We start from the raw sequence: 11,785 nt of genomic DNA on the forward strand, positions 1-11,785 counted from the left end.
TACTGAATTCTGGAATTGGTGTTGGTATGCACTGTGTATTCTAAATGTAAAGCATCCAAATTTACTGATAACTACCATTTTGTCTTTATAGGTCTGCTTCTTTGATGGGTCTTTTATTACAATATTTAATTTGTCTATTAAACTACTCGGCATCTGTGAATTTGTGATCTAAAAGTTGTATTTTTAAGTCTTCTGAGGATTTCCTCACTTCAGCAATATTCTGTGTTTCCAGTGGCCTAGGTCTTCTATCAAGTTTGAATTTTATGTTCTGGGGCATGGAGGGGTGGGGTGTCAGTTAAATGAGTGTTTTAAGGCAGGTGACCTGATGAATCTTTTGGCTGCATTTATACCTGCATGTGCTGAAAAAGCTTTCAATTCTCTAACAAATTATAACTTAACATACTTTGACTGAGACCAGATCTGCTTTCTGTAACCTTTTTCACACTGTGTTTGGGCACGACAGCATATTGAACACACTGTTCTCTCAAATGAGAGATTTCACACACATACAACCTGCTTCAGCTGAGAGGATAGAGCAGTTCAGGCCAAGAACAACTTGTGTACAGGCCAGCTTGTGTACAGCGGCACTTCCTGTAATTGTCACTGTTACTTCCTGTAACACTTTCCCTGTCCCACTTTGTTGATCGTACACCTAATGGAATAAAACAGCATATCTTCTGACTCAATGTGAGCAATGCCATGGGCGATCGTCAGCAATTCGATATAATCTGTGAATACATATTGTGTATCAAATAACCTGCAAACCACAGAAATTAACCTTGTACCCTAATACCCATCGCATAGTGCTGTAATCCTCAACTCCATTTGGTACTCAACTCTAAAATCTCCTCTGTTAGTGTGCATCACAATTGGCTAACAGCAGTGCCACATTATATACATGCACTTATCATAAACAACATCTTGTGATCTACCTCAAAGGATTGGAAGAATGTTCACGAAGCACTGATCTTGTGGCTCATGATTTTAAATCAACCTTTTCTGTCCCAGCAATGTATCCGATTCCTTCTTGCTTTTGTTAAATATGTATTGATCTGATCTAAATTCCTGTTTTATGTTGGCATAAACTATTAAAGACAGTATCCATCCTTATATTAGTTTATACCAATGCCATTGTTTATTTGAAATAATATGCTACATTCCTAAGATTCACCAGAGTCTTAAATTGTTTCAGTGATTCTTATTGAGTCTAGCTCAAATATGTGCTGTAAAAAATTAAAATCATAATAGTGGTAGTAAATTTAAAATATTCAGCATTTAAACATTGAGCAGCAAAGTTTCAAGTGGATCACAAAAGCTGGGAAATAAGTGAATGTTTTTCATTTTTAAAACAAGAGGGTGTGAGGTAAAAATGTTTACCCCATTTACTATTCTTTATCATGCACTGTTCCTTGTCACAGGAAAGGAGGGTGACTTCCTTGCGGGCCTGTATATATTCTGCTTTGTAGCTAGCTGCTATCAGATGTCCAAGTCACTATCCCTCTAAATCCTCTCCTTGGAATGTACTCATTGCTGCTCACTCTTCTCATTATACTTACCTCGTGGGGAAATCAAATGCAGAAATGCTAAAATGCTATCCGAACAGTTTTCATATGCAAATGTTGCATCTAGCAGCTGTAACTTTTGTTGATTCTTTGAAAATTATAACTTATATTAGAATTTCAAACTATTTTAATTAAAAATCTAAATAAGATGACCTTTCTATAGATATGATGTTCAATATAACCCAGGAACTAATTTGTGGGACAAGACAAACAACTTGAGAATTACTGCATTCATCTTTTACCCTAGCCCTAATTAAATTCTTCCATCCCACCATATAAAGCCTCTATCTTCCAAACATTTTTTTCCAGTGAGGAATTCAGGAGTTTCCATTTATTACTTTTATCAATTGTTACAATCACTATTTGTGCAGTAGTCAGTGCGGACATGCGGTGCTCCACAATGCAGCCTGACTTAAGGACTAAAAATGTCCCAGCAGTGGCAAGTGGACATCCATGATGTAGTGATAATCAGAAATTGAATCAAGTGGTGCAGCTACCACAGTAACTGGCCTATCCTAGTGTTGAAACTCTAATTTGGATGTAAGAATATAGTCAAATTGAGCAACAGCAACCTGTTTCAACTTCTACAGCACAGAAGTTCATCTGGTAAAAAGAATTTCAGTTAAACTGCCTTTGTAAATTGAAACAGATCTAATAGATTTTCAAAAGTTAAACCCACGAATCGCTGTTCGACTCTTAGGAAATCTCCCACAAGGAGAGGATGAGGGAAGTTGGCAATCAGAAACTATTTCAAATGAATACTCCCATTAAACTGGATACTGACTTTTTGAAGTTAATTGTGCACTCTGTGTTTATTGTGCATGAGTCTGAAACGGGACAAAGATAAAAGTAATTCTAAATAAATGTTGCATGCTGATTTTCTCAACTAATTTTTCTCTATCGTTTCTCTCCTGCACTCACTGAAACATTGGAAGGATGACCTTTGCTCTTCATCTGATGTGCTCCAAGCCAACCTCCTCAGCACTCAAAAGACGGTTGACATGCTACTGACTTTGGGAGCGAGCATAACCAGTCCTGTTCTCGCCCCTCTCTCTGGTGGCCAGCTTGCAGGCTTTGCTCTCTTTTACATCAATGTGATGCTTCTGCTTTTTGCTCTGTACCATTGGGTCACTGTGTTCTAATTAGAAGAAAAAATTTGTGTAAGGGGAAGGGGAGAGAGAGAGAGACTGTGCAAAGGGCTCTGTATTTTGGCCTTAGTTGAAAAAAATCCATAGAAAATGTTTCCACGTACAGTTATGAGATTATTTTTAATAGCGATCTATGCTCAGACTCCTAATATTTTGGAACAGAAGCCATTCACAGTGCCTTTCATACCATTTCTCTTGACATTTAACAGATTTTGAAGTCAAGACTCCATTTTTTAAAAATTCATGTTCGGTCCACCCGCAGACCCAATGTTTGACTGAAAAATTAATGCATTCTTGGTTGACATTATAAGCTGTTCTCAGTTTTTAAAAATAAGCTCTTTAAATAATTGCCATATCATCAGAATCATTTTGTGACTATCTTGTTAATCAGATTAAAATATTCCCAAAATAACAAGGCTGGTATTTATACTTTTGTTGGGGCAGGACCTGTTGTCTGTTGGAAAATGGATCAAACTGTTACTATTAACATTAGTGAGGCTTTCATCCCCCTTCTTCCTGGACTGCATCTGAGCTCCCAGAGGTGGAAAGGCAGTGCATTAAAATACTGTACCTTCAAAAACAATTCCTTTTTTGGTCTACCAAACACTGGTCTCATTTGATTATGTTTAACAGCCTGTGATTGAATCCATTATATTAACATCAAGTTGTTAATCCTGTCCTTTCAGGTCTGGTTGAGTGGCTAGTGTAGAAGTTGGTGGTTGCAGAGGTATTGATTATCTTCATGTACTGTGAATCTATTTTGCACTTATGACTGTGAAAAATTAAGTATGCAATACATGTTATGGCCCTGCCTTCACTGCATTATCACTACTGCATCTATATTACTGTTAAACTACATCTGCTGGATAATTCAATTAAAAGCTATATCAAGGATGGATAGTTTCAGTAGCAATAAGATAATCTTATTCAAAAGCAAAATACTGCGGATGCTGGAATCTGAAATTAAAAACACAGAATGCTGGAAATCTCAGCGGGTCAGGCAACATCTGTGGAGAGGAAAACAGAGTTAACATTTCGGGTCGATGACCCTTCGTCAGAACTGCCGAATGTTCGAAAAGAGTACAATAATCTTAATGTTTTGTTTATTTTCGAGAACAGAATAGATTTTTAAAAATCTGTGTTTAATGTTTGTATACATCAAGTGCAAACACCATCTATCTGCCTTTGATCCTGCCCTCATAGTTAATGTTTCACCACCTTTGAAAACTTATGAGCAATAGTGGACTGTTGTGGACCAATTTACGCCTGCTTTCAGGAAGTAAATGATATCCATATCATTCAACTTAACGTTGTACAATAGAGAACATAATCAAAATTAATGGAGTAATGATTGTCTCATGTGGGAACAGGCAAAGCCTTCTGCTACAGAACTCTCGTGTCTTGTAAATAGCAGAACTCGCTCACTTTTCTCAGGGACAGGTACTTTACCTATCCAAACATATCATTGATACCATCATTTTTATTTGACATTTCTGATATCTTCTGATTAAAGCAGAAAAAAAATACTTCACTGATCCACAGTTGAACACACTCTATTTTGCTTTGCATTGAAACATTAAAGTTGAAGGTATTTGATAATGTAAATCTGGAAAAGAAAGACTTGCTTTTTATATAACGCCTTGTCACGCTTGATGTTGTGAAAACCAAATATTACTGCATCTTTAACTTTTTGTGAGTAGATGAATTGCATAACCGACTTCCAACTAATTTTGTTCATTCATTAATTTATGATCATTTAACGGGTTATTTTTCTTGCACAGCAGTAAATAAAGTATATGTTTTGCTAAATAAGCCTTTAAATTTTCACATGCAGTATTCAGAGCGGTGGACATTGCGCTAGAGTTAGTGGCCACTAGCATCTGAAAGTAATTTTATGGTGGCCAAAAATAAAGCTATATCCGACCTGTCTTTATTCCATCCATATTTCTTTCTTCTAAATCTATTTTATACACTTCTAAATCACAGCAAGTCTTACCCTTGCTATATACCAAAGATGAAACCAATCTGTAACTTTTTGCTAAAAAGCATGTGTAAGAAATACTGCAATTGTGATTTGTGCACCACAATGTCCAATGATGTGAGCTAGTAATTATGAGAACTGAGTAAATGCCAAAAGAGACACGAACCATTTTAATAAATAAATGCTTTTTCCTCCTTTTCTCTAAATGTTTCCCTTTGTATCCCCACCCCTGCTGCAACTCATGCTGGGATAGGGTTCCATTGGCAGTGCCCACGCTCTATTACCATGCCCAGATGGTTATTATTCCAATGTGATCCTGGACAGTGAGTGTCAGCAGGATATTCAAACATCACAGCTTGTTATTTTTGCACCCACTGTCCACGTGCATCCCTTTCCAGCAGGATAGAAATCAGGAGTGGGACAGTTGGGCTGATTTATTTTTCATTCTTAGCCCAATCTCTGAGACCAATTTTAGCAGCTCTATTGCTATTTGACTGGGATTGATTAATTCACTTCTAATGAGAGCTTAAACCTGGGACCTTCCTGATCTGTACACCTCAAGACTACACCAGTGTATTTATCTACTCAATCAGCAAGGGGCTCTTGTCAAATATAAGTTTTAGTAGTAAGTTAACACTTTTGCCCCAGTAAAATCCTGTACATTTGAAGAAACAGCAGACAATATTCTATAATTAAATGTACCAATTTTCTGCAGAATTGAAAAGTTTAAAATTCAACTGATTAAGAGGTAGCAGGGGCTCACTGAAGAGGATTAACTCAAGATTACTGTTGGTTTTATGTAATATGGCAAATGGGAATTCATAAACTGTTTAAATGACAGTTTTTCAAAATGCAGCTTTTTAATTTATGAAAACACTGTCTACTGAAAAAACATAGGAGTTTATATATAGAAATTTCCTGACCAAAATAGTTGCTTTTCAGTGAATGTTCCAATTCATATGGGTTTTTCATTTAACAGTGAGGAGTTCACTACTGATAAAATAAAACCAATTCATTTCTTTGTAGTAGTAAATTGTAGATTCCTACTACATGTTCTTTGTCAATTTTTTCTGAGGATTTATTTTTCTACTTATTATTTATTGATTTTATTACATTACTGTACAGTATTTGTATAAAACCAAAATTGCGAGAAGTGATTTAGCCATGCAGCCGTTTTTACATATTTTAACACTGAGTCCGTCATTTTTCTTAACTGATGAGGAAAGGCATAAGTAATAATTTTGTAACTTGTCTCATGATGGATAACCTTGATAGTCTGGATCAGGACTTGGTAATGTAGTCTAGGTCCTACTTGTTCTTACTTTACAAAATTATTTTCTGTGTAATGCATTCTGAAAATTCTGCAATGAATTAACATGTCAGTAATTGAGATTCTATTTGCTGCCTTTTATTCATTTTAAATAGGAATTTTACACACATTACTGGAGCACTACATTTAACATCTTGCAAGTGGGGAAAAGGGTCTACTAATTCTTTTAATCAACGTAACCCAACATCTTTTTAAAAAACTTTTCTCTTTCCTCACACATATAGCAAATGTACAGCAGTATTTTTTACTTCCATTGAGAATATAAATAGGCATTCAAAAATCACCTAACCTAGAGCAAAATACAGTTTTATTGCTTTTTTGCTCATCCGTCATCTGTCAGTCACATTGTGGGCACAGGTGCATGGAGAAAAAGCGTTCGGGGAAGCTTTGATGGGATTGGTTAGGGATAGACTCCTGAAGTTACCATTGACAACTGCATCCCTGCCCCCTCCTCCCACTTTGTTTGCTGCTCATGTACTTTTCTCAATTCATTTGTATGCAAGCGGTTAGTGTTCACAAGTTAATTTTGATGTCTTATTTTGTCATTTCGTTTTTCAGGTCTTCCAATTTTTAAGTTTGGTTTTATCTTTTCACATGTATGTCATTTGTTAATTTTGTTTTTCTCCCCTCTTCTTTTATTCCCCTCCCTTTCTCTTTTTTTTCATTTTGTTTAGGATCGATTGTGCCTGCCCCTTCATATTCTAGAAGAGAAAGGATTGGCACAGGTAGCCGTGACTATAGAAACTCTACTTGAGCTCGCCCCTACCAAACAGCACCATTAATCAACTGTCTAGAGACTACAAGTGATGGGCACCTCACCCAAGAAACACTGTAACAGCACAATAGAATATGCTCCAAGTTGGTCTCCATGGTGATCACATTTATCACGCTCTTTAGCATCTGCATGATGACTTTCTGACTTGTCAGTTCTATCAGCCAGTTGCTAAACATGAATTTTTTGATCCCTCTATTCTGTTACTTTTCCAAAAAGGCAGCACTCCATTTGTTTTCCAACTTGGGTACCATGATCCGAATAGTTTTCATAGTAGCATTTAAAATACATTGCGCGTTGGCCTCGGAACTAGATCAAGAAATCTCCCTTCATGACTATAGTGAATAACTCAACTATGCATTGGATTTCTATTTTGACATAGTTCAATGTTTGCCTGCTGGCAGTAAGATATAATTTAGCTTGAATAGTCAGTACAATCTGAGACATAAATAGGAATAAGAAATTCACAATAAAGTTACACATAATACTCAGTATAATTTTACTTTGGTTCCAGACATAAATAGGAGTAAGAAATTCACAAACAGCAGCAGAACCTCCCGAGGTGTGAGAAAAATATTCTTTTAACATTGCCTCGTCTCTGTATGGTAGGAAATACTATGAGAAGTTGCACAAGTACGTGAAAATCTAGTCAGCAGCTTTTGTTTGTATAGGAATGGTATATTTCACCGGTAGCTGAACCCCACTGAATACTGTAAAGGTTCTTATAAGGGAATGTTACATAGTGTTTCTAGTAGTTCATTTCTGGCAATTATGCACTGACTGTACTCTTAAATGGATCAGTACAGTATGAATTGTTCCAGGTTTGGTTACAGGGTTTGCTTCATCCTGGTTATATATTTTTAAGTACTATTACATAGGTTTTCCATTCTGTTGGCTTCATGTATGTATTTTTTTCATCTATATAAATGATTTAATTCTGCTTTTAGAATTTACTTTTCATATTTGTTAGATTATGTTCATACAGTATAGATATGTATCTATTTATTCATAGCACACAAGTATGATAATACAACCACTAAATAACCCCTGGTTGCTCAGCTGTACTTGAGTAATATAGTAAATAGCACTTTATCATGAAGTAGTATTGATAATGATGTCTGTCAACTTCATGGCATCAGAAAGAAACGTAACTGTCAGTAGTGTAGGCCTTCTACATGAATAATAGTACCTTTCACTACATTCTTGTTAATTTATGTGTCTACATTTTTATGAATAGTATAAACTGAATATACAGTGAGAAATAGTGGGACACAAAGTTCATGTCCGTTTTAAATGAGCACTTACCTATCCTTTTCTGACTTAATTAGTTGTGGTTTATAACTTGAAAGGTGCCCTTGTGAAATAAATTGTATACCCACTGTTTCTCATGGTGTAATCTCTAAACTTAACTGTACACTTGTAATAATAATCTAAAATGTTCAAACATGCATTGATTGAATTAGTCTTCTAATCCACCTTTAAACAATTTGGATGCTAGCACCAAACTTTTGTCGTGATCTTTACCAAAGTGATTTATTTTAACATTTCAATGTGTTTTTCTTTACTTAAAGTATGGGATGGTTTTTAAGTACAGAATAGGTATCCAGCAGAAGCGAATTTTGTTTTTTTATTTATGACTTGAACAGATGGAGTTTTGCCTGCACTTTCCTTTGTCTATGTAAATACATTCCATGTATTCTAGTTTTTATGTAAAACAGTTCACATCCCTCTGAGTACAGCTTTGTTTCAAATGAATTTGTCTTTTTATTTTATGTTATACTGCATATATTTTTATGATTTTGTTACCAGAATGTTGATCACCTTGTTTCGTGTGCTTCCATTTTTGTTATTTCAAGTCTACTAACCAATATCTGATAGATTGGTAGAAACCCATTGACCTTTTTAAAAAGTTACTTTCATCTGAGTTGGAAATGATCAGGACCAGATTAAAATCATTCACATTGACTTTGAAGTGAACTGAGCTGTACAAGCCCACTTCAGTTACAGTAGTTTTCACCAACCATGTTTCTCCTCTTCAAAATCCGCTGAGCCAAAAGGTGTGTCATTCCTGTTCACAGATAGTATCTGGAACAATTTGAATTATCCCTTACTGGGACAGTAACCATTTGTTTGTGGGCCTGATTCCAACTCAGAAACACATCCTTTAAAGCCAGACTCAGGGAGATTGTATCATCTTTCTCAGATGTTTATTTTTATTTGATAGGGGTAGGCAGGGGTAGGGAACAGGGTGAGGAGTAGTGACTTTTAAAATGAATCTTCAATTAGAAGTCCAGCATAGGATAGTCCATCATAGGAAAGCGTTATTTGGGTTCTATTCCCTGAATATGTTAATGAGCTGGAGTCAGTGGAGGTGGGGGATTCATTTTTGATGAGCAAATAGAATTTTGCCTGCCGCATTTCAAAAGAATTGTCTGGATTGCAGTACTGAAACAGCAAAGTTGCAGCTGCTGACAGTTACTTGTAGTACCCTCAACTAAGTGGCCATTAGCAAGTAGATCAAACTGGTCTGTTTTCATGTGATTTATAACTGGCATTTTCAGAATATACTGTCTTTTTTCTGCTTTGTCATACATTTAGATTTATTGTCTTTGCTAAGGGAGCTGCTTCCAACACTATTTTTGGAAATGGACTGTAGTTTTAAACCCTGATATGGAAAGTTTGGTGTTTGTAATTGTGCTAAACTAGAGACCTGAAAAAACAGTAACAGGAAAATAAAAGGTGACAAATTACAACTCAAAATATAGGGAAAGTGGCAGAGAGGAGTTTGCTGCACTCCTCAAACCTGGCAGCCATATTCAATGTACCAATACGACTTAAGACCAGAATTCACACGTCCTCAATTTGAAGTAAAGCTCATTCTAAATTCAGATAGTCAATGGTACAAGATAGAATTGGGTTTGGGGAGCTCATTTTATCATTCTTTTAGTCAAATTAAGCTGTAGGAACTGTTGATAATACTGGTTTAAGAAGGCATTTGTTTAATTTATCTTTATCATTCCCATGCAGATGGTAACTTAAAAATCTCTTCGAAATGGATGAGTTTTCAGAAAACTAGTGTAGAAAGTCATGTCTTGATCATCACTCATTTGGGCAAAACAAATAAAATCCTATATGGATTCAGATCTTGTCCCAATATTGTGATCTTGTTATTCAGTATTCACTTACAAACATGTAACTACATTAAAAACATATTCATAAAATGGTGATAATTTCACAAAAGAAGTTACTAGTAAGATTTTTTGGGGAAATAAAACTGTCGCAAATAGCTTATTAAACAGTACTGTACCCGGATTAAGGGGTTTCAGTTCATCCTAGATACTGCATTATAGTTGAATGGGTCAGATGAGAATTTCTTGAGGGACTCTTCAGTTGTATTCCAGTTTCTGAGTAAATCTACTGTAACGTGTCTACCCAAGAAGCACTCCAAAGTACTTTTAAACATTTGAAGATGTTCTGATGTGCTTTTCCTGTGTATTGGTTTCCAACCTCTAATTCAAAAATTGCATCCTGTAAAAATGCAGTTTTCCAAATCTCTCAGATCTTTCTTTTAGGCCACTACTAGAAATAATTGGGAAATGTTAAGTGCCTAATTAACTTCTATTCAGCAAGAAAATTCATGTTTAGTCAATGAGAATTCACCGTTGGTTCAGGTTTGTAACCACTTTGATATCAGGTCAGAAGTCTGTTCATACAATCTTTGAAGTGAACTGAGATACATAGGTTAAGTTGACTTACTTTACTGCTGTCAACCTTTTGAGTTGAAACAGATTGAAACTGACTCATGAGAACAAAGTAATTTACAAGGAAAATAACACCACTTCTGTAGCTACTTGGATTCAGTACTTAAAAGTCTGTGGTAAATTTGCATGGGCGATTGTGTATTCAGTATAATTTTTGTTTATTATTGTAAATACATTTGGTGTTGTAGCTGCTCTTAGTGTGGTCATTTGTACACAGTATTGGATGTTTTATGTGCACCATTTTCTCCTTTAAAATTATATAAATATTATAGTTCCTTTGCAAGGAGTAATTAGACCTGTTTCATTTGTGTATGTTTTTACAGCTGGAGAGAGACTGGATATGTATTCTTGTGTTAAAACTGTTTTCTATGGTAGACTTGTACTGAAAACTTGGAGGCCTTGGCTTTGATTATATTGTGTAGATATTTGTCATGTATAAAGAAAAGGCATGTTTGTCAACTCCAGCTTTGCTCTAACTGTCTCCTTTGTACATATGTATAACATACAGCATATGTTTATGAGGCTTTTGTGATGAATAAACACTGTACATTGGAATTGGCCTGAAGATGTGCGTGTTTTACTGTGTTCCTTCCCCCCCCCCCTCCCCCCCTTCAGATAGTATCCTAGTCCTTGCCTCATTACAAACTATTAAATGCATATCCACTTGTTTTTGGAAATGTAAAATGCTTGCAAATGTAAGGACACGGATTTACTACTGGATTGGAAAAATCGGATAACTCTCTGGGCCAGATTTAGCTGCAGACTAGATGGATAGAATGAATATTTCCTCCCAGTGGCTTTATTGGGGTCCAGAATCGGCTTTTGTAATTTACTTCCTATTGAACATCAATCGATAACTTCAAACTGCAGGTGTAGACAATGAAAGACCTCACAAAAACCTTTTAAGAGTTGACTCCTTAAAATATGATTTATTAATTTAAATAAAAATGGAAAGGAACAAACATTGATCAACTATTTGCTATAAAATGCTGAATTTGGTTTTGAAAAGAGCAGAGGTAAGGGTGGTCAATACAATTCTGCTGTACTGTTTGGCCTTAGAAACACATTTTAAAAACCGCTAATTCTAAATAAGACTTCTGAGAAGGTTTTTTAAATGCATTTGTGTGTCCTTTACAACCTGACACAGTGGTTCTCAAATCCCTTGGGATCCATAGAGACTTACCAGGGGGCCTGCAAAATAACGTGAAAGTGCTTACCGAGCACTTCTGTT

At 35.7% G+C, this 11,785-nt stretch overlaps 1 protein-coding gene across 1 annotated transcript in view; it reads left to right on the forward strand.

The window, feature by feature from the left end:
• The window catches only part of LOC139265872 (DISP complex protein LRCH3-like), a 176,072-nt gene extending 164,959 nt beyond the window's left edge, over window positions 1-11,113 (forward strand). Inside the window, exon 22 of the mRNA XM_070883397.1 lies at window positions 6,696-11,113. Coding sequence (XP_070739498.1) covers window positions 6,696-6,803 — 108 coding nt within the window. The 3' untranslated portion in view covers window positions 6,804-11,113. The remainder of the gene's footprint in view (window positions 1-6,695) is intronic.
• The last annotated feature ends 672 nt before the right edge of the window (window positions 11,114-11,785 follow it).

This window comes from Pristiophorus japonicus, chromosome 6 (genome assembly GCF_044704955.1).
Source record: "Pristiophorus japonicus isolate sPriJap1 chromosome 6, sPriJap1.hap1, whole genome shotgun sequence".
NCBI lineage: Eukaryota > Metazoa > Chordata > Chondrichthyes > Pristiophoridae > Pristiophorus > Pristiophorus japonicus.